The sequence below is a fragment of the Prunus mume genome, linkage group LG3 (genome assembly GCF_029339155.1).
Source record: "Prunus mume cultivar Tortuosa linkage group LG3, ASM2933915v1, whole genome shotgun sequence".
NCBI classification, from domain to species: Eukaryota; Viridiplantae; Streptophyta; class Magnoliopsida; order Rosales; family Rosaceae; genus Prunus; species Prunus mume.
Genome location: NC_142700.1, coordinates 28,047,567 through 28,071,890, shown reverse-complemented (window position 1 = coordinate 28,071,890; position 24,324 = coordinate 28,047,567). Strand labels below are relative to the sequence as shown.

The 24,324-nt window shown below is 35.0% G+C and overlaps 1 protein-coding gene across 4 annotated transcripts; it reads right to left on the bottom strand.

Moving 5' to 3' along the window:
* Window positions 1-9,694: 9,694 nt before the first annotated feature.
* LOC103327108 (ATP-dependent DNA helicase Q-like 4A) lies at window positions 9,695-22,245 on the bottom strand. Of its 4 annotated transcripts, none has more exons than XM_089048437.1 (26): window positions 22,073-22,245; window positions 21,789-21,910; window positions 21,520-21,690; window positions 21,054-21,111; window positions 20,437-20,865; window positions 19,907-20,077; window positions 19,689-19,819; window positions 19,041-19,419; window positions 18,822-18,953; window positions 18,416-18,502; window positions 18,180-18,307; window positions 16,012-16,132; window positions 15,765-15,916; window positions 15,527-15,662; window positions 14,462-14,585; window positions 14,319-14,389; window positions 14,081-14,149; window positions 13,616-13,744; window positions 13,352-13,510; window positions 13,131-13,211; window positions 12,889-13,050; window positions 12,674-12,729; window positions 11,283-11,412; window positions 10,790-10,884; window positions 10,498-10,575; window positions 9,695-10,422 (listed from the first exon to the last, which is right to left on the bottom strand). In XM_089048437.1, the coding sequence occupies exons 2-26, from the start codon at window positions 21,818-21,820 to the stop codon at window positions 10,032-10,034; spliced, it is 3,672 nt and encodes a 1,223-aa protein (XP_088904563.1). In that variant the 5' UTR covers window positions 21,821-21,910; window positions 22,073-22,245; the 3' UTR covers window positions 9,695-10,031. The 4 variants fall into 4 exon arrangements, with proteins under 4 accessions (XP_088904563.1, XP_088904564.1, XP_088904565.1 ...); XM_089048438.1 differs by having other exon boundaries at window positions 21,789-21,959; window positions 22,073-22,214; XM_089048439.1 differs by having other exon boundaries at window positions 21,795-21,910; window positions 22,073-22,213.
* Between the last annotated feature and the right edge of the window lie 2,079 nt (window positions 22,246-24,324).

Here is a 24,324-nt window from a genome sequence, read left to right as displayed (position 1 = left end):
TGGATGGTCTTGCTGAGTTTATAGTGGTGCTCTATGTTATTTCGTTTGGTCGTTGTTCTTTGACTCTCTTATAGTCCAATGCATGTGTGACACTCTTTTTCCTCCCCAGGGTTTCCAATGTGGTTTTACCTGGAAGGTTTTAATGAGGTTGCGTTGTACGTGTAGGTCCAATTGTATTGTTCTTGGAATATTAATAGATTTTCTCTTCTAAAAAAACAACAGTAATACTCACATATTTCAATTTTTAAAAATATAATATTAAATAGTATGTTGTATGTTGTTAAAACCTCTTGTTTCAATTTTCAAAAATACTCACAATAATGCTCACATATTTCAAAATTCAATTTTCAACTTTTTTTTTTTTTTTTTTTGGGGGTTATCTAAACCTCTACTCTATGCAGCTACTATGCTATAGGTTTTGGTGTTGATGATAAATATATGTATTTGATTTTTTAATTCATTCAACTAGGTTAATTGACTTAAGATATAAGTTTAAAAATCGATTGGGCCTTTATTGAGTCTCCTCTTTTTAGTTTTGAATTTAGTAATTAGGCAAGTTTTTTTTGTTTTGTTTTATAATGAGTGGGCCTTTATTGAGTTTCCTCTTGTTAATTTTGAATTGAATGATTGGATAACTTTTTTTTACAATAATTGGTCTTTTTATTTTAGAATATTTGGACCTAACATAATATTTATATAATATAATTATTCATTTTTTTTTATAAATAACATAGGTATGTGTATATAGAGATTTGTATAAATTGGAAGCCCTAGGCGGCCGCCTTACTTGCTTGTGCCCAGGGTTTGTCTTGTCTTCTTGTGTTCGTGTTTTGTGAACAGTAAGGAAGGCTATGGTGCGATGAAGGATTAGAGAAGCCGCTCTTCACGAGAAACTTTGAAAATGTTAATTTTAAGTAGTCTTCTTGGAGGCGCTTCCTCAATGGTGCGTAAATGAGACTATATTAGTGTTTAGTAAAACCAAGAAACAGAAACTATATTAATGTTAAAATTAAAGAAACAGGATTTTTGACTCAAATAGTTCCTTAACTTGTACACGAGTTGCATTTTGGTCCCTTAATTAAATTTTTTGTTCAAATGGCCCCTTTACTCTTTATTATGGATGGAATTGGTCCTACCATAACATTTTATATCAAATTAAATAATGGGGTAAATAGGACTTTGACAGCTATAAAAAAAAAAAAATTTGAAAAAAGTTATCTCTAAGAACATCTACAATGGACTCTCTAAAATATCTCTTATACAAATTTTAGAGAGGAATTGAAAAAATATAACTCCAATCATACTCCCTATCTACATCTTAAAATAGGGCAACACTCGTCAATTTGGTTCACAAAATGAATTCTTCAGGAACCAAATTTACAATGCTCAATTCTGGAAAAATAGTAACTAAAATGAAAGTTGATTAATCAAACAAAGTAATCGTAGATGAGATTGATTGTCAACTGGAAATGAAACCAATAAATAGCGAAGGCAAAGCAAAAAAATAAAGGATTTCTCAAGAGTTGTCGATTGGAAACAAAAGAGTTGATGTGGTTTTAGACCTTAAGGACTCGTTTAGTACAACCGTATTAGACTCTGGATAGGAGACGAATGAAGGAAGCAGATGATGGGTGGGCTAGTGAGGAAGACAATGAAGGAAGCAGATAGAGGGAAGAGAGAATCAGGAAAGATGTTTCTTGTTTTAGTATTAGGCAGTTGTTGGATGTATCTAATGGCTAAAATGAATTATCAATGATTTGGCAAAAACAAATGAAAAAATAATTTTGTCATATGAATCTTACTAAAAAAATTCATGTAATTTCAATTTCAATTTTCACTTCAATTATCAAAGAATTTTTAAAAAAAATTGTATGATTCGATGTTATCCGACGGAGCATCAAACATAGTATAACTTAATCTGACAATAAAATTACTTGTAGGATGACTGAGAATGCCTAGGGGGGGCGGACGGCAAATTTAAAATTATAATCAATACATAAAAATAAACTTTGGTAGTATGATTGATATGGTTTATTAATCCTGAAATGTGCAGAGCATAAAATAAAGGAACATGCATAGATTTATTTTACGGGGTAAATCTCCACCTCTGAGGAAAATCCACAGAACTCCTTAATCCAAAACAAATCCATTATGGAACGATGATTACAAAAAATAATCACACACTTATCCTAGATGAAACGACCCGACCCAAATTCCACTTTGGAATCCGGTCGAATCTCGCTTAAAACGACACTGATGGTGTGGGTCGTAAATGACCAAAATACCCTGATAAACAGAACACAAACCGAGAACTCCAACTCGTGGCTGCACTCGCTAATCGTAGGCTGCCTACGCATACCCTTTCTCGAGGGATCAAGCCACACGTAGTTCTTTCTTCTGCTCTCGATCCAGAATCAACTATTTATCGTAAACCTGGTTTTAGGGTTTGCATTCCTGGAGTATCCGGGACTTTTTTTACGATCCGTCAAATACTATACGATCCTTGGAACGTTTAGATTAACTTATCTGAAAATGGTTACGATCCAACGGTGCAAAACTATTGAACCCGAAAATCACACAAGATGCGAGATCCGTTAGGGGTTCAAACGTTAACCAAATCGAGATCCACAAAATCCTACGCACTCGTGATGACACGAGGATCATTCTAAAACTGAATATGGTCTCCACCAATTTGCCCACGCGCCGCCACACGTGCCGGCAGCGTGTGGGTGGCTTGATCAATTTCCGGCGACCGGAAAAACTCCGAACCGCCATCCCGAACTCCTAACTTAGGTAAAACACCCCATTTGGAACAACTTTTGTTTTTGGATATACCCCAAAAAGTGGCCGGAACTGGCCGAAACTATGCTCTCAAAATTGGCTGAAACCTAACTCGTAAATCGAGCTATCTACACTTGAAATTTCTGAAATCCTATCCAACCAGCAGGTAGAGCATGAAAATAGCTAGAAAATCATACATCACTCGTCCGATTTGATGGCCGGACGATGGAGAGCGAAAGGTTGCAAGTTCTGTCAAAAACTGTCCAGCACCACTTGTTTCGTGGCAGATTCCGGCGAATATGGCGGTGGATCGTGGTGGTGAAGGGGTAGGGCTAGAAGAGGGACGTTTGGTGGTTCGTTTGGCACTGGTCTTGCCTAAATCGGGGGTCAGAGCTGAGAGAAAACAGCTCCCAAAATCAACTGCTCCAGCCCTCCCCGAATCCAGAAATTTCTAGGTTTATAAAATCTGAACTTCGAAATATTTACAATTATACCACTGAACTTCTTTTAATCGTAACTCCTTCGTTACAACTCCGATTTGAGTCCACTACGTGTCTACGGACTCATCTCGCTGCGCTCTACACAACGGTATAACTGAAATCCCCAAATTCCTTCCCGATCAAAAAGTCAACTTTTAAACTAATTAAGGACCGGGTTGTTACACTAGACACACTCTAGATGATGTTTACTAGCTTCTTCATAACTCAACTTCTGTCACGGGATGATCTTTCGACTCTCCTTATGTTGAATGCAATACTGGTCACGATTGCCTCAAGCTCGCTAAAGGAAAACAGCGACCACGGTCTTGGTTCCCTCAACTGTATGAGTCACCGAACATGCAATGAATGCAATATGAATAATGAAAGTATTTGATAAATCACCATGACATGAGAATTTCAACTAACAAATTCATTTCGAAGCTTATTACATCTTGGTCTTATGTGGCCAAGTTCCACAAAAGTGACAAATTTGAATGAATTTCTTGACTTCATGGGCGGCAGAAGGTTCAATAGGTGAAGAGGATTTGAAAAACTTTGTTTTAGACTCAGTGGAAGACTTATTACTCGGTTCAAATCCCAAGCCTCATTTGTCACCATCTTTTCTTCCCATGCTAATCATCTTGTCAATTTTTTCTGCACCAATGGTTAACGAAACAACTCTTTCCTTTGAAATTTTAAGTTCAAGTTCAAGGGCTTTGCCGTCAGAAGTTAAAGATGCAATTAATTTAGGGCAATGATTTCCGCACTCCTACTTTATCCACTTACACTCATTTTTTAGTTATAAAAAAGGAGTGTAAGTGGATAAAATAGAAGAAAAAGGAGTGGGAAAATCACCACTCTTAATTTATTCTAATCAGAGAACTTTTTCTGCAAAACATTAATTTTTCGTTCATACATGTACTAGCCTTTTCGCAATCTATATAAGAGGATTGAAACTCGTTTGCAATCTTGTTTTTCTCCAACTTCAATACAACAATACCTTTGACAAGCTCACTATTTTGTTTACTGAGCTTTTGTGAGGCAACCAACAAATCATCATATTTCTTCATGATAAATTCAATATTCATATCTTCACAATCATCCTTCTTTGTTGGTTCATCCAAACTTACGATCGTGATAAGTGCAATGGTCTTCTCATTATTTTCAGAGTCAAAATTACTGTCACTCCAAGTAGTATGTAGTGCCTTATTCTTGTCATCCTTTTGTTTCTTTAAGGTGTTGACACATTCCAAAGATATGTGTCCATAGCCTTCACATTCAAAACATTGGACCTTTTATCTTAGATTCTCTCGTTCATTTGACCTGCGAGATTTAGACCCACCATCAATATAGTGGACAAACCCATTTTTAGAATTTATACCTTTTGAATCTCTACTCTTTGGATCTTGATTCTTAAGAAAGTTCATGAATTGTCTTGTGAGAATCATTAATTTCTCATCACTGCAATCCTCATTTGATTGCCTATCGCCTTCTTCATTCATAACTTTGAAAGCAACATTTTTGTTCTTTTTAGGAGCTAGATGTTTCATCTCATAAGTTTGTATGGACCCTATGAGCTCTTGAACTTTCAAGGTGTTCAAGTCAGAAATATCTTCAATAGTCGTGGTCTTTGGTTGAAACCGTTGGGGGTAAGGATGTCAAAATCTTTTTCACAACCCTATCGTTTGGAATTTTTTCACCTAAACTTGAACATGCATTCACAATGACACAAAGTTTAACATAAAAGTCAAAAAAAGTTTCATTCTCATCCATCATGAGTGTCTTAAACTGTAAGGTGTGCATTTGGAGCTTGGTGTCCTTACAATATCTCTTCCTTCATGAATTACTTGCAAAATATCCCAAGCTTCCTTAGAAGTATCACAACCTGATATATATATATATATATATATATTCAAATTGATCAGAAGAGACAGCAGTAAGTAAAGCATTTAACTTCTTTTGGTTGTTAGTACTGTGTGTGACTTCTGCATTGGTCCAATCCTCTCTAGTTTTGAGTACTATTCTTTCTTCGTCTCATTTTCCAATTTTCTTTGTAGGTTCAGAAAATAGATGAACCACTACATGCCATACATGTTCATCTAGAGACCAAAAGAATAACTTCATTTTAGCCTTCGAAGCACCATAGTTGTTGCCATCGAAATGTGATGGATGTACAACTACACGATCCATCCTAAGGCATGTCAGATCTTGCTGAGTGTGTTCAGCAACTAGCTCTTATGCCAATTGAAATTACCTTTAGGAAGACTAAGAATGCCTAGAAGGGGGGTGAGTAGGCCAATTTAAAATTATAATCAATAAATAAAAATAAACTTCGGTAGAAAGATTAATATGACTTATTAATCATGAAACGTGCAAAGCATAAAATAAAGGAACACGCAGAGAATTATTTTACGTGGTAAAACCCCATCTCTAGAGAAAATCCACGGAACTCCCTAATCCAAAACAAATCCACTATAGAACAATGATTACAAAAAGTACTCACATATATATCCTAGACTAGGGATGGGTACGTTCGGTTTGGACCGATTTTTGCTTCAAATTACAACCGAATTTGATACTATTCATCCAGTTTGGTTCGGTTCGATTATAACCAAAAAAAATTCCAAAACTGTTCAGTTCAGTTCGGGTTGAACCGATTCTAGTTCGGTTCTGGTCCGGTTTGATTTTGAACCGAATTATTAAAATTATTTTTTAATAATACAAATTTCAACAGAAATTTTATTTTTTGACTTGAAAATTAATAAATGATTTAATTTCATATAACAATAAATATTAAAGTTAGAAAAGAGAGATGTTTTGAAATTGAACTTGGATAAATATTAGTTATGAGATTAAAACTATAGCATTGAATATAAATAAATATTGAAATTATATTTTTTTTTGAATTTGACCGGTTCGACTCGGCCCGGTCCAATTTTTGAAGACATAGAACCGGTTCCAAAATCGGTCCAAACTAGTCCGGTTCGGTTTGTGACCGGTTGTTGACTTTTTGGTCAACTCGATTTTTTCCCCTTTTTTCGGTGCAGTTCGGCTCAGATTTCCGATTTGCCAGTTTGAATGCCCACCCCTATCCTAGACACACTCTAGATAATGTTTATTGACTTCTTCGTAACTCAACTTCTGTCACGAGATGATCTTTCGATTCTCCTTATGTTGAACGCAATACTGGTCACAATTGCTTCAAACTTGTCGAAGGAAAACCGCCACCACAGTCTTGGTGCCCTCAACCGTATGAGTCACCGAACATGCAAATGAATTCAATATGAATTATGGAAGTATTTGATAAATTACCAAATAAACATGGAACACTTGATGACTTATCTCAAAAATATGCACAACAACTTTTCTTGGAAATTTTGGATGCTCAGACCAAATATGTAAAAGTTGTGTGTGCAAAAGAGATGCACACAATGTTTTATACAAAACCCGTTCTCCTATTTGATTTCGTCAGTTTATGACTCACTTAATCAATTGTTTATAGAAGGAAACAATATTAATCAATGAAATGAATTGGGTATTAATTAAAACATGCTCTCCAAGTCAAAGATGATGAAAACATAATATTTTAACTTAAATCAAAATAGGGTCCAACCAGGGAAGAATCTCAAGAGATAAAATCTAATCCTATTAAAAATAGGATTAACATAAAAGTACTTGAGTGAAAATTGAAATTGGTACTTAGGTGATGAGGGATAAATTTAAAAGATATTCAACCAAGAATGCAACAAACTTCACACACTCTAGACCTTGACCAAATACTCTTATGGCTAGTCAACTTTCATATATGAATTATACCAAACAATACCATACACATAGCATACCAAGATGTACCTGCAAGCTTAGAGAATTACTAGTGACAACCTAGGTACTCAGAAGGACCCGTCAATCTAGGCATCCCCTGTGCTAGCAACAACTATGATGAAAGTATGTGAAGACAACATAATCAAGCAGACACCAAACAACAGAAAAAGATGAATAGTCAACCGCAAGAACACAAACCCAGAATCATGCGATGACTAGTTAACTATCAAGAACACAAACCCAGAAGAGATGAAAACCAGAAATTGTTCACCCAGAAACCCACCATTGGGAAAAACTGGGGGTCATCAACCGACAAGGCAATCCACTAAGTAGAAAAATATTCTTACAAAAGAACACAAGCAAGCTCAAGAAAAACCTAGATCTATTTAGGAAGATGAGCTATACCTCCTTTGTGCAATCTTCTTCTCCAACTTAGCAAAGCTTGAAGCTCAGTTCTTCTTGGCAATGGCAGTTCCTTCTCCAGTTCATTCATCCCATAGCACCAGCTTGCAAGCTCTAATTCAGATAGAAACCAAAATTTGGATTCAAAGGAGAATGACCAATTTCTTCAATAAACCATACTCTTGAAGAAATCAATTTTGTATATGACCTAGATATATATGAGAGAGTGTTTTAAGTAGCTAGATGGAGATTAGTATTTCAAATGTAGTTTTTCAAAAAGAAATCAATTTGGAAAAACTTATAGATGAAAATAAGATGGTTCTCTCGAGGAAGAAGAAGCGAAAGATGGCAAGCCAAACTTTCCTAAACTTCCACCCAAAAGAAACGGCTTCAAATGAGGAATTCTTTGGCTTTTACAAAAAATTCCTAGGTCAGAGTAGACACATGACAATTGAGAACTTCGTAGAAAAGGACAAAAAAATGGTTAAGCCCCAGCTGGAAACAGTGAGCTAGAAATCCTAATTGAAACAAAGGTTGACTAGTCATACGAAGGAAAGATGACTAGTCATAATTTTTAGAAATTTAGTGAATGCAATGTAGTGCAATGCAGAATTTACCTTTGTCAAACACATTGTTTTCCATCAAAATGTAGCCAGATAAGAACGCCTAGAGAAATAATTCTTAATCTAAACTTAGAGCTTGAGAAATTACAATGATTGTCCTATTACAAAATTGTCAAGGGAAGCCAAAAGAAAAACTCAAAATGCATACATTAACAAAAATAACTCCGGCTAGAAATCCTATAATGAATGCATGATTATGTCATGATTTATCTAAAATCAAGTTTCTCATATCAATCAAGTCATACTTTGAAAATCCGATATTGAATGTGTTACGCAAAAACTTTCAGTAAAAGATATTTACACACTAATACCCGACCTATGCTAGAGTTTAGGAAATACCAATATAATTTTCATGCTAACAAACTATTTATCTAAAACAACACCAAACGCCTTATAATATTATGGATAAGCAGTCAGTACTCCCCGAAACAGATTAATACTATCTAACAGAAACTAATCAGTATAATTCAACTTACGAAATAAGCCCCAACTCTTAAAGAGCATTTAATGTTCTTCCTCACTTGTGCTTTCAAGCTAAACCGATGTGAGACATGAAGGCTTAAAAACCCTTGGTGATTTTGGACCCATTCCCACATGGCCAATTTTTCGCTCTATTGGGTATTTAATTTCGCACAGCCCAACTCTTTTATTTTGAAGGTAAAAGCTTCAGGCCCAATTTGCTACTTTTTTCCTTTGAAGGCATGGATTTACCCAAAGTCCATTTTGGCCCAAATAATACCTACATGAAAAACATAGTGAAAATATGCAATTGTAAAAATACGAATAAAATCGTGTATTATTATGCAAATTATTTATATATAAAAAATGTCAAGAAATACGGCCATTATAATATTTTAATATTATTTATTTGAAAATTTTAAGTCTTTATTCAATATAATACGTTAATTTTATATGTACTATTCAAGAATTTGTTAAAACAAACATGTAGTAAAAGTAAAATACATACATGTGTATAATATATGTATAATACATTTGATTTGTTTTATATAATACGCAAATTTAACTAAGCTGACATATTATCACCTAGTCGTTAAAATTCGTTTTTTCTTTTGGGTATGCCCAAAGACGGTCAATGTTTTTGGAGCCCTTTCAGAAGTCAAGCAAGGAGCTGCCTATTAAATAAATGTCCATGAAGCTAATGGTATTGAAGAGCACGCATATCATGCAGCCTGTCAAACAAATCAATGTCCATGAAGCAACTTACATGTAATTCTACTACAAGCTTGAACAAAGTCCAAACCAAACCAAGAAAAGTTTATTACATGTTCTTCAATCGGATAAATCTAAATCCATTTTAGCCTTCATCTTATTCTCAGAAGCTCCATGGTCATCTCAGGTGACGAGCACCCTTCGGTGTCCACCTTCCAGTTGACAGCTCAACCTACCTTCCATCTGTAACTGTAACCACCATATCTACATCCTAGTTGGCTAGTTTCAACTGGATTCCACCCTTGAAATAGGGGACTACCTTCAGAATTTCTGTACTACATGCATTTTATACTCGGAATTCCCTCCATTGTAAACGTTAAAACAACAAAAAATTAAAAGACAAGGAAAAAAAAAGTAGGTGTGGAAGGCAGAGAATACTCACTGCTATGGTTGAACTGCCATTGCAACTCTCAGTCATGTACATAGGGATTTCATGGTAGTTATACAGTTACCAGAAACAAGCATGTTTATCTAATAACAATATTTATAAGACAGAAATTTGCCGCTAGCAAGTATTACAAAACTATTGCACATAATACATGATACATTAGATGTAGATGGGACAGAGAAACCTTGTTCCAACAGCCAGAAGAAATGCGAAAAGCCGTCAGAGGAGTCTCATCTCCCACATTTTTCAATTGTATCCAAAAGAAAAGACGGTTTTATCTGACAATACTCACAATGATTACAATTATCACTGTCGCCCATTTCCAGGCGTTGACCATTGAGGCAGCACTCTTCCACCAGCATTCTGATTAGTTTTCCTATCCGAAGCATTCACTTCAAAGTCATAGCAATATAAGTCTAGTTCATCATCTATCAATTGGGGGTAATCAGGCTCCGCATAACTATAGGCCTCAATAGTTTTGTTCTGCCTCTTTGGTGCCTTTTTCTTTGACCGATCTGTGCTTTTGGTGAAGTCGTCATCATCAAAATTTTCATTCCCATTGTTGTTGCCATCTCTTTTCCTCTTCATATCATTACTGTCATTGCAACTGGTGCTGTTTTTATCTGTTTTGTAGTATTCCTTTATGGCAGCTTCAATTGTTTCAAGTATCCGATCTCCATACTTGGCCAACTTACCCCTGAATTGAGCCAAAAATGTTGAGTATATTTATTGTTAGGTAGGCAGAAAATAATCTTGTTACGGTATAACTTACTTGCCAATGCCATTTATTTCAAGGAGTTCCTCCTTCGTTCTAGGAATTCTGCTGCTCATGTTCTGCAGCGTGGTATTCCTGACTCAAAAAGAACAGCAACTTATCAGAAGATATCATCTAAAGATCAAAGGACAAGTAGACTTATAAAAACCCCTCGTTATAAAATTCCAACTCCGAATGATTAGCAACTTTTCCCAAGTAGTTTCCTTCCTCTCCTCCAGAAACAAATTGGTATTAAATAGATTTATTCTATTAAGTCGCAAACAAAAATAAAAAAGAGTAAGAATCTTACGCAAAAATGTGGTATGCCATGACCCCATCAGCAGATTCTCTAACGAGATTAGTTCGAAGCATTTTCAAAGAAGTAAATATTTTGGTAGATAGATCCTGTTATGAAATTTAAAAGAAATTAATTAATTGATATAGCTCAATTCAGCCCTCATGGTAGTCAGATATTTCATCAAGCAGAATAGGGTCCTGACAAAAGGAATAAATATACATGTGCATATGTGTCTTGCCAACATATATACATATATATATATATATATATAACATATGTATACGCGTATCCATATATCATGTAACAGAGATCTGTTTTTGCTGGCTATAATGAATGATATTGACACATTATCAATGGCATATTAATAGTCCATTCTTCAATAAACAACGGACGTCCATTCCATAGTCACACTATATATATATATATATATATAAAGAACAGATGTCATGCATAGAGAATTTATGTTTATATATAATATACATAAATCTACTATCTATGAATATACCGAATTTGCTTTGGATTGAGGTTGTTCAGTGCCAATATTTGGAGGACTCTGCTTCCCAGATGTCAGTGACCCTTTAGCTGAAATCACTTCAGAGTTTTTCTGTTTAGAAGCTTTTACGGAAGAAGGGAATCTGCAATGTATTTAAGATGTCAGTCTCAATAGTGTTGTGTGCATTTTTGTACAACAGAAAATAAACAAAATTACAGACTTAGATTGAAATGCACAAGACTATAAACACTTTGGTCAAAAGAAGTGTTTCCCTCTTTGCAGACAACTAGGCTCAAACAAGAATTATTTCGTAGCATGTGTAATAAGATTAAATAGAAAGAATATATTGACACGATGTTTCCAACACAAACATAAACATCTCTCTCTACTGAAACACTACACACAAGCAAGCAAAATTCCATATATTATTGTGTGGCTGGCAAGAATGTAGCCTCATCAATGAATCAATGATGAATATCAAACCATATATAATATCATGCAACCTTACAAAAGCTTTCTAATAACAAAGGATGAAAGCTAGGCTGATAATTAGTGGCTTCAAAATACCACAGATGGCATGTGTAAAAGTCTTAGCTGACTAATAGATATTTTACAAATTCAGTATTAGTCCCATTAATAACTTACAAGTCATAATACCATATAATTGACATTATAACTAACTAAATATGACGCAAACAAGAATAAATTGGTCTTATGTGTTTTGTGAATGAAATGAAACTCTACTTTGTAAGTGGTACAAATTTTTTCAGTTATTTAAGATTAGCCAACACCACAAAAACTTAATCAAATAAGTTGTGCCCATGAAAGACATTTAGATAAGCCAGATCCTATCCAAGATGTTATTCATAGTTGTAAAAGACCTAATTATTCTACACAAGCAGGCAAGTTCACCGCAGTCGAAGGGCCTATGGCAAACCTGACTAGAACCTAGCAACCAAAACACCACATAGAACACATCCAATGTCCCATCAGCTGCAAAGTATAATGATATTAGCATTGAAAAAACTACAAAACCTTCCCCAATATTGCATGCATCTCTAAGAAAATTGACCAACTTATGATACATAACCAACACTTGAGAAGGTTAAAAATTTTGTAAAAAAAGAACGTGTCCTAACAGTTTTGCACTACACAGTTTAGGGGAGACCACTCAAGCTGAACAGGGAATGGGCCTTCTGAATAAGGTGGATCTACCACTAGGCTGTTCCTATTTGATAGTAATAGTATTGGACACTCCTGCACATGCACGGTTGATGGAGATTAAAAAAATTCCTCAAGGATCTAATACAAAAATCTTTCACATATTAATACAATACTCACATGGAACAAGTAAACAGAGTAGTGACAATAAAACAGAAAGACGTATGTCTAAAAAGCCAAACCTTATTAGAATTGTCTTCCTGCCAGAGAAAAGTTCACACGCTTTCAATTCATTAACCTGAAAACAAATGAAAAATGACACATGTAATTTCTATGAATAAAAAGGAAAAACAGATGATGACAGCAAGTGGCAGTTTCTTGCATTTCTTTCTCTTTTCAAGCACTATCATCTTTAATGAAAAACTTAGCATGAGTGGTTTGAAGGAATTAGAAGCACCTTTAGTATTGATGATACAGATCCATAAACATCACTTTTCTTGACTTCCTCCGAAAGAAGGTCTTCAGTAACAAGATGACGTAATACACGGGAAGCTTCACCCTTGGCTAGATGTTTTCCCACTCCATGCAAGCTCACAGTCTGATGCCTGTGTTTCTTGACCTAACATTACAAATATAACATCAAAGAAGATAATGACAAAAAGTAGAAAGGACAGTGCATGTCTTAAAGTTGAAGCATACAAATTGGCTAAAGGAGCCCCTGTAGACTTCAAGAATATGAGATGACGAAAACTGCTGCCCTGTTAACTTCACCAGTTCAACCTAAGCACAACATGTGGCAAAAGTGACTACCCGAACAATGCAAGGATTGCAAAATTTTACAAGGAAATGATAAGTCATAATATAAAATTTGACAAACATCTCCCAAAAGAAGCAACCCAAAAGTTATAGAAGTTTCAAACCAGTTGCTTTGCAATCCCTGTGACATCCTTCTCCACGAAACTTTTAATCTTCAAACAATTATCACATGTCTTTTTGCATGTTGTACAATCAAATTTTTCTCCAAGATGAATAAGCTGTAGAATTCGTCGGCAATCAACATCGTTTTCACAATAACTGACCTGAGAAAGTTCAAGTCATTTAACTTAGTACATAGTTTGTTAAAGAACAAGAAATATATAATAATAGAAGCCTCAAAAACTACACATTAAGCCTTAATCAAGTACCATGCGCAAAAGATTTTCAGTATTTGTTTCCAGTACTCTCCCAGAATTAGCTGTATTGGTACGATTGTATCCAGATGCCAATGGGCTTTGCTCTATAACTCCTTGGCTAATCATATGTTTAACTCGAATCTGCAAAAGAATTGTAGCGACAGCCAAGCAGAGACAAATGAAAAAGAATGAAATCACATTAATCTCTACTGTTTTAGCATGATCAAACAGTCGAATGCAAATTCTTCCTTTTTTTTTCTTTCTGTTTTTTCATTTATTGCTTGACATATTGACTCAGCACCCCAAACAAGTCTTGAACTGGCCACATCACCCTCCCCCACATAACCATGGGGACAGGACATTATGAGAGGACATGCCATTTGACCTAGAGGCCATTTGGGTTCCAATGCATGCCCATTGTCCAAATACAGAACTGACAAGAACCGAGTAGACATTAGTTTTACTACTGCAACTTACATAGTCACTGTAACTGTAATACAACACACAAGATGAACGCTGACCATCTCTACCAGCTCGACCACACTCCTGAAACAGAGTGACACAATGAGCTAAAAGAAATCAGTAATCTAAGCTTTCATGCATAAAACATTACTAAGAAATAAGCTCTCAGAAGCATTAAGCTAAATTCCAAAAGTTCACAGTTTCACATCTAGATTTTGCAGTCTTAAAGAAGCAATTTAATACAATCTGATACCTGATGGTAGCCTTCGATAGACTTTGGGAGAGAGTGATGAATTACAAAGCGTACATCTGGCTTGTTGATACCTGAATTCCAATTCCAATGTTGGTAATAGTGACCTTAATTAATCCAGACAGAAATCAGCAAAAATTATGTACCCATTCCAAATGCCACTGTAGCACAGATAATGTTGATTTCATCTTTACTCCACTGCTTCTGGACAAAGGCACGCTGAGCAGGATCCATACTACCATGGTAAAATGCTGCTTTATGTCCACATTCCTGAACAGGTACACTCTCAAATGAAACAGATTCTTAGAGAAATAAATCACAACATAATTTTTTTTTTATTTTTTTAAATACTCATGATGCTAACATTTCTTTTTATCTTTAGCACACAACATGCATGCAATAAGTTTTCATATGAATTAAGAACTTTTTTAAATATTATGCATCACCTTTTACATCAGGAACATCAAACATACATTTTTAATGTTATTAATTAAGCAAATGACCAGTCCCCATGTCAAACTGGGAAAAATTGTTTGTATAATGAAAAAGGGAAAGAAAAATCTCTCCTCACAAAAAAGAGAAGAGTAAGGAGCACAATTCCAAAATGATATTCATGCCAAAGAGGAGCTGATTTAACTTTAATTGTTGAACTTTCCCCGACATCAAGGGTTCTTAGACTATGTTCCCAAGTTTTCTGTACAGAATATAAATTTCTTAGACTATGGCCCGCTCCTGAAGCAATACAGATTTCTGTACAGAAATTTGGCCAGAACACCAAGTTGCTGAACAGAAAAATCAGTCCAAATTTTTCTCTGCAAGAGTTGCTAAAAGTTACATAAACAGAACAGATGCAAGAAATTGTATTGGCAGTTACATGCAAATCATAGAAGCCTGGAGTTTCTAACCAAGTTTTCATATATAAACTTGAGTTGCTAAACCCATAACGACAAAAGAAAGGTATATCTCCATGTCCCTTTGGCAACACGCATTTTAAACATCATTTTAGCAAAATAAGCAGAGAAAGTGAAAAAATATGTATATCAAAAGTCATAGATTATACAATTAACAAACAGTAGCTAAATTTTCATGAAGCTTAAAGCAATAACTGAATAATCAACAATAAAGACTTTCTAGTATAAAATACAGAAATAAAAAATAATAAGATAACAAGACTTCCATTCAACTACAAAGAGACCATGATAAAATCAAACCTGCAATCTCTCAGCAACTTTTTCACAGTCCATTCTTGAGAGACAATAAATTATTCCACTTTCATCATAATGATTTTCTTTAATGAACTTATCGATGTCATCTAGACACTTCTTAGTCTTCGGAATAACAGAATACCTGTGACGGACAGAATGAATCATCATTTCAACTTTGTATGACAGTTTGGGAAAATTTATGACTTCAACATAGATCAAGAGTTTATCTTTGTCCAACACTTGCCATAAATTTGGGCGATTAAAACTTTGCCTGAAAACAATGCAGTTAACAAGACCAAGAGCTTGCACAACATCCTCTTTTACACTAGCAGTTGCAGTAGCTGTTAAAGCTAACACTGGAGTATTTGGAAACTTCTGTTTCAAGATACCAAGAGCCTGGACATTTTAAAGAAAAGCTTGACATTAAATGGAAAACAATCAAGAAGAAAAATCCAATCATAACAAACTCGAAATTTTAATAAATCCCCTACCTGATAATCTGGTCTGAAATCATGCCCCCACTGACTCACACAATGAGCTTCATCAATAACAATCCTAGCAAGCAACTGACGAGCATTTAAATTCTCCAACTGCCGTAAAAGAACATCACTTCTGCAGAAAAAAAAAAAAAAAGATTGGTATCTTAAAAAGTTATGCAGGATTAATTACTTACTTAAACTATCTTAAAAAAAAAAGTAATTACTTAAACTATGACATTCATTTCAATATGCAATTGCAACAGACAATATAATAAGGCTGAGAACAAATAACTGGATGGCCCAATTCGTTATTTCCATAAGTATTAACAGTAATAGAGTTGGGTGATAAAGGGGAGAGGAACAAATAATTCAAAACTCAAGGTTGGCAAATAATGAACTAGTTTTAAGGTTGACTTGCACACATACTATGTGCATAGAAAATTGTGAATTTGTGACTGAAATTATAGAAAATATAATTATTGAGAGGTAAGAATCACCTGAACTAACCAGTAAATATCACATTCACTGTGGACAAGAAGTAACAATAGTAATTTTTTAAAAGATAGTTGGGTAGGTGAATTACCTTTGTGCTCAAGATTTCCCTCCAAATTATAGGATGGCTGAGTTCGCATAGTAGGTGAGGTCAAGTGGATTAGAATTTTCGATTTTGAAGAAACTTAGGAGAAGAGGAGATCAAGGAACCTGCAGCTCTATTGACAGTTTTGTGTTCCAGCCGGTTAAAATGATTTGGAAATCTAATGTCCTGTTAAGGTTCATGTTTTGGATTGGATCATAGCTTATGGAAGAGTAAATACTTGCAATTTGGTACAAAGAAGAAGATTAAATGTTTGTATTTCTCCTCAAAGCTGCATTTGTGCAAAAAAGAGGCAGAATCTGGAACTCAATTGTTTTTACATTCTCCATAACTTCATATGCATTGAGGCTGTGGTGGCGGTTAGTCAAGGAGGCAAAGGTTAATTGGTTTCAAACATGCTTTGTGAAAAGTATGTCTTTTGGTGGCGGAAGGAATGCAAGAATTCGTGGAATTGCGCTGTGTTAGCTGTCTTTTGGGTAATTTGGTTGGAGAGAATTAAAAGAAAATTCAAGAGCTATAGAAGAGAATTCTAGGGAAAGAGTCAGGCTTTGGGCATCCTTATGGGCTTCTTTTTTTCCAGCTTTTAGGCATCTTTCACTTTCTGTAATTTTTTTAGATTGGGGAGCTGCTGTACAATAGTTTTTAGAGTTCTTTTAAAATGTAGGTGTATTTTGAATTTGCTTGTTAGAACTGTATCATTTTGATGGCGGACTTCTGGTTCACTAAGTTTATACAGAGATTGTAGTCCTTTAATAAAATTTTGTCTCTCATAACTCTTTTTTTATATTGTTAAACAAATTATGAGAGAGATAAACATTTTATTAATCTATGAAATACTAAGACTTCTAAAGAACTCCTAGTCTTATGGTGAGTGCTGAATATAATACCAGAAAATCCCTGATTCACTAGAAAACCAATTCTGATATTCTACAGTGTGCTATGATAGGCATTCAACTTGAATTTTCAATCAAATCTTTCTTATAGGACATGATGATTTTATTGAGAAAAGAGGCAGTTAAAAAAATGGACGTTTAGTCCATCAAACAATTAAAGACACAACCTAAACAAGAAAGCTCAAAAACCGCTCAACGAAGCACTCCCCATGAATCAAGGAGAATTTTTCAATTGAACTGAAAAACATAAACATAAACACAGGCTCTATAGACCAGAAGAAATTTAGCTAAAGAAATGCCCATGATAATACACCAATAATAATAATTCTATCAAACCTGCGAATTGCATAAGTACGATTTCCACTCTTGCACTATTTTGATTAAAAGCTCAAGGAGGAATATCAACATCACAAATATATCTGTTTAGCAGGACAGTCAGCATGTCATAAAACTCACCCATAGAAGGTTTATCAAGAGCCTATTCTGGATTACCATAAGCTGTCAATGAACTCCATCATTTTAGTGCCAAGAAACTAAATGCTACTTCACACTGCCCTTTTAGCATACAACAACTTACTTATTTCAGTTGTAAGATTATAATTATCATGTTCAACATACCTAAAGTGTTGCTGTTGAAGTAGCAGAGGACATACAAATAAAGTGTATGCAAGTATTAGATAACAAAAACTCACTTCGCAACTTTCTCTGGGGTGACATATAACAGCTTGTATTTACAATATTCAGAATTAAGCTCTCTAAAGATTTCCTGTTGTTCAGTCCACTCCATATTGGCACTTAGGTAAGCAGCAGGAATGTTTGCCTAGGGTATGCCAAAAGAGAGGACATAAGTACGCACTGTTGGATAGCAGGAAGTAAAATAATCTAAATGAACTAAAGGCTGGAAAAAAAGGAAAAAAAATAACATTACCTGCAATAAATGCATTATTTGATCTTGAATAAGTGACACCAGGGGAGAAATTACCAATGTTACTCCTGGACAAATTAGGGCAGGGAGCTGCAAGATACATAAACCAAAGTAAACCCTATGAACTGTTTAATGTCTGTCTAGTTTCCTGCAAAGAGGGAACCAACTCCGCAGGAAACAAATAAAGGAGATGCAAGTTACTTGGCCTATATATTGTGGGAAAGGTAGAAAAGTTCAAGAGCTTGTGGCCAAGAAACTGAACCGATAAACTTAGCATGCCCATACAGTCAAACTAATTACAAACTTAAGATGAACAAACCATAGAACTGTTTCTAGTGAACGGTATATGTGGTAGGCCTTAAAATGAAAGGAACATAATTGGTAACGGCTTTGAAAAAAATTCTTTTACCTGATATGTCAAGCTCTTACCCCCTCCAGTTGGCATTAGAACAAAAACATCATAGCCGCTCATCGTAGCATTAATGACCTCTCTTTGGTTGAGGCGAAAAGAGTGATTTCCAAACACTTTCTTGTTATTGGCCTGAAAGTGATAGCAGTGAAACAATAATTAAGAATTACAATGACAGGTAATGCCAATATGAAATATGAGAATGATTTAGATGAGCACCTCCAGCTTTTTGGTCCATGGGAAATTATTACTACTCCACTTGTTGTCATTAGAACCTTCAATGTAGTTAACTTCAACAAACTTTGGGATGTATGGTTCCCTCTCGACAGGACAAGATGAGAAACCAAACCCATCCACAGAAGAGAATGAAACTGATGACGAATTACATCTTTCATAATCTCCTGGAACATTATGTGATTGAACCTGTGAATCAAATCTCACGGTATCAGTCCTGAATGCAGCTGCTTGAGGTGTTTCATATTGGAAAGGCCTGGGAGTTGCTGTGGATGCAGAAAAATGTGACTTCCGTCTTTCCTCATCCAATGAGTTGTTACAAAGATATCTCTCGAGCTGTTGAATCTTCTTATTAAGCTGTAACCTAACAATTGGAATACACTGTTTTCCTTCATCTATTTGTAAAAAATATGAAAAAATTATAATGAATGTGAAACAACAAAACAAGAAAAATATTCTGAAGCTTTGTGAGCTCTATATGACTTGTAGAGAGTCTAGAGACCCATAATTTTTTTTTTCTCCATCCCATTATTTTCCTTCACTGGTTTCTTTTTACGTACAATTCCCTCTGTATATCTAGCTTGACTCTCACAAAGAAATTCAAATAACAATGAAAGTGTGTAGTATACAAACCTATCTTGGCGAAGCTTCTCTATTCGCGTTGGACTGAGATCATTAACATCGTCAAGCAGTTCATTGGATATGGTAATTAGCGTGTCCTTCATTTCCTGCAAATGACTTGCAGCTTCTGGGCAAAGTCCTATCTGTATTAGATTCAGGAATTAGGCACATCAAGCTGACCACAGAATTAGATAGAACCACAAAAAGCAAATACAGGATGATAAGCATACCTTAAACCCGTGAATGCAGTTTGAGCACAAATCTGGAGGCAAACTAGTCACCTCTTGTCTTGCAATGTTATCTTTATCTATAGATGGAGTAATGGGTGGAAGCTTGGAGATCGATGGTTGAGGTGTGCAACTTGATTGGTACTGTTCCACTATCTGGTCAACATCAATATTCTGAAACCAGAGTAAATGCATGAGATAGATGAGTGCAAAGAAATCAGCACTTGTATAAATCAAGACACCATAAAATAAGACTTCAAGCAAATAGAAACATAACACCTCATTCACCAACATCCACACAAGTAGGCCAAATGATATTGAACAAGTAACATGGATTCACTAGATGTACTTTAAGTCAATATCCAAAATAATGCATAATTAAAGGTGTAAGAACGACATACTGGTTAGAAACTTTTCATACTGATTTTTACAATAGTAGCCATATTCAGCAGATATTTACAAAACAGCCAACTTAATACACGACAATTAAACCACAATGATATTAAAATAGTTAAATGAAATTTATGAATTACCTCAAGTATTTCATCATCATCATCGATGTCATTAACCAAAACTTTTGCAGAGTGTTTTATTTGGCTGGTATGGACACTATTGTTGCTAAATGATCCTCCTGGAACCAGAGAATCAAAATTGTTGACCATTGATGCTTTGACTTGACTTTGCCCCCCAAAAAAATTTCCCACATCGGCAACATTAACATTACTCGACGGAAAACGATTACCCAAACAGGTTGCAGCTTCACTGTTCCTGGAATTGGTTCCATTAATGTATTGATGTGTTTGCATATGTGTGCGACTCTTATCAATGTCACATAAGCTTGGCGTAGCAGTTCTTCCAACATCACGACAATACCTGGAACTAGCATCCTTAACTAGAACAGTTTTTCCAGGTTTTGTGTAGTTCCTATGAGAAATCTGAAGATTGGAAAGGGCATGCCAAGCCTGCCAAAATTATCCCAACCAGAAGAAAAAAAACTCAGGGTAAGGTGGTAACAAGAGTTTGTTAACACCAAAAGGATAACACAGTATAAGGAATGGAACTTAGAATTTTTAGGAAAAAAAAATATAAAGAAACACCTAAGAACCAAGTTAAAATGAAAATGGGATTACTCCTCATCCAACATGTTTACCTTTTGAACTTGTGCACTTGGTAATCTTCCAATATTCTGAATTCGGCAAGCCATTGAGCTAAAAAGCATGATATAGAAGCACTCTTAGAAAATCAAAGTCCAAATGAACTCCGGAGATGTATCAAGTTAAATGCCTTGAGATAATAGTACATTAATTATATAAGCATCCATGTGTGTTACAAGTAATGGATATTTCTAAGAGAAAAATCCACAAGCTCAAGGAATACCAAAAACGAGGGGAATCCAGAGTCATGAATTAGTAAAATGGAGGAAAGCAGAAGAGTAGGGACTAACTCAAAATTAGCTGAAATAAACAACAAATCCTGTAATTAACTGAAATGCATCAGTTATTTATTTATTTATCATTATACCCCAACGAAATACCACAATCACCAAGTAATAAAATTGTTGTGCAGTTGTCACCAAATAACAAAGTAATGCTGAATGTGATAACAGTAGAACATACCTCATAGCCGTTGCCTCTTGCGCATGAGGGTTTTGTGTTGGTAAGGAAAAAAGGAAATTTGAGCTCAAAACATTAGGGCTTGTGAAATTATCAAGTGCTTTGACATGTTCCGACAAACTAACTTTAAACGGCGTCTGGGCAGAGTTGGAACCTTGACCCAATTCGGTACGACTGCACAGCACATACCCACAAAACAAAACCCACTCAGAATAATAAAAAAAAAGGGAATATAACGGCAAAGTAAATGGCTATTGTCTTGCTACTCTTACTCTTGCCTCATATGTGATTCCCTCCTATGCATTGGTTTTGGTCAACATATTTGCATCTTCAGGCGCAAAGCAGCGTCTTCATACAAAAATCTTTTATGCAAAAACCTTCCTCAATCATTCATCTGGATTAATTAATTAATTAATTAATTAATTAATTAATGAAGGAATGTTCTTCACACACAAAAAAAATAATAATAATAAGAATTCAAGCGTAAGGAAAAATGTAGCAGATTTATGATGACAATTGAAGTTAGTGGAAGTGTTAATAAGAAGAAAGTTCATACCTTGAATTGCAACGATTCAAAGACGCCCTGATTACATGGATGAGTGAGAGTGCGATGTCCAATGGAACCCTAGAAATGATTCAAACAGGTCACCTTTATTTTGGGCGCGCGTGTGTTTGTGAAGGGAGGAAGAGGAAGGGGTTGAGAGAGAGAGAGAGAGAGAGAGAGAGAGAGTGAGCGCGCTTCAAAATACAAGCGCGGTGTGAGAGTGGCGGGATATTTTTTGTTTTTTTTCAAGCCTTTTTTTGTGTGGGTAAAATGTGGGATAACAAGCCCGAAACAATACTTGGTATTTGGGGTGGATATGGTACGGTTCGATTTAGTGTTTACCTGACAGTGGAACAGGAATCCGTATTATTCAATCGGTGTGATTCGGTCTAATTTTGAAAAAAATTTATAAAACCAACTAGTTACCGTTTTGACCTAAACTAATTTCAAGGCGATTTACGATTTTTCCAATTTTGGACTGGATTTTTTTTATATATTTTTCAAAATAGTTTTTTTTTTATAACAAATTCTAACTTAAAAGTTTATTTTTTAGACTTAAAAATTCACAAATAACCCAATTTCATGCAAAGAGATATAATTGGGCATAGAAAAGAGAGATGCTTTGAAGTTGGGCTTGAGGAAATATTCATGTTGCTTAAATAATTTTTTTTAAAATAAATAAATAAAAACACGCCCCCTCCAGTTTGGTTCGATCTGGTTTGTTGACTTTTAGTCAACACGATTTTTTCCTGTTTTTCTGTTCGATGCGGCTCAATGTTTCGGTTTTCCAGTCTCGATGCCCACCCTTCTTGGTATCCTATCCAAGTATGGAACTCAAAAATTGTGATTTTCCTTAAAAACAAGGAGTTTTCAAATTCATTTTTTAATATTCAAAAAGTTGTTTGCAATGTCTTAAATATTGGGAGTTTTGGAAATATCGATATCGGTAAAAATTGAATAAAAACCACATAAATTATAAGAAAGACTTGGAAATTTTGATTGAAACTTTAGAGGATATTTATTTAGTCAATTAGCTATTGTTTTATCACCAAAAAAACAAATTGGAAGCAATTGCATTGCATGGTGGGTTTGACTCATTTAAGTTTATTATATATAGCACAAACATTGTGCCAGTGTAGAAAATATGTAGTAATTAATGAAAGAAGATTAAACACACCATAATCATTTATTTATAATGATTTACTACAATATTTTACACTTTATACATTGCACAGTAAGATACATGAGTGACTTAGTATCACATAGAGTTCCTATGATATTCAAAATTTTCATTGTCTTCTTCATCGTCTCTATGTATAGAGTAAGTGTATTGTGAAGAGTATTCATCAAATGATAAATCCCCAAAATAGTTTGCATATAATTGTTAACATGCAAAATCATTTGAGGTTTGAGTCTCGGATTCTTTCCCTGGGGTGCTTAATTCCATCCCAAAAAGCATCAAATCTCAATTCCATCCCTAAATTATTGATATTTATACGATAATTACATGGATAGGTTTCAAAATATCCTCCTCCCAAAAAAGATGATATTATCAATATTTTAGCACGTTCACAGTCGGATATAAGTTTCCAAGTCACAGAATCATTGCCCAAAAATAATAATATAAGTAAAGAAAGTATACAGGTACAATAGGAGAGAATTAGATTGTGGTATGTGATATTCTGATAGTATATCAAATGTGAAGGAGGAGTGGCCTTTTATAGGCATCCAAGAACATGTAACATTTACCACATTAACCTAGAAAATTAAGGCATTCAATATAGAAATAGTATCTGAAAAAGACATTCCTAAGAATGAGACAACATAAGTTGAAAATGAATCCCAAAAAATGTGTTTTTGGAGTTCAAGCAGGAAATATCTCCACCAAAAGGGTATAGAGATTGACAAAAATAAAGCAAAATCCATCATAGAAGCTCTACCACCCCGGAACAAGAAAGAACTGCAGAGTCTCCTAGGAAAAATTAATTTTCTAAGGAGATTCATTTCCAATTCTACAGGAACAATCCAGCCCTTCTCCTCCTTGCTAAGGTTAAAATAGGAACAGGCGTTTAAGTGGGAGGAACATCATCAACAGGTTTTTGAGGAAATCAAACATTACCTCTCAAATCCGCCAGTTCTGTCCCCACCAAAGAGAGGCAAACCACTTAAACTCTATGTTTCTGCATCAGAAGTGTCCATTGGAAGTCTGTTTGTTCAAGATAACAAGGAGGAGAAGGAGCAGGTAGTCTACTATCCGAGCAAAA

Excerpts from the sequence above, each read along its gene's own strand:
- LOC103327108 (XM_089048437.1), bottom strand. The coding sequence starts at position 21,820 with ATGCATAGGAGGGAATCACATATGAGGCAAGA. Across the intron at positions 19,420-19,688 it reads GAGAAGCTTCGCCAAGATAG|GTTACAGCTTAATAAGAAGA; the intron begins GTTTGTATACTA and ends TCCAATTGTTAG. Across the intron at positions 12,730-12,888 it reads CTGTATCATCAATACTAAAG|GTTAATGAATTGAAAGCGTG; the intron begins GTGCTTCTAATT and ends ATTTGTTTTCAG.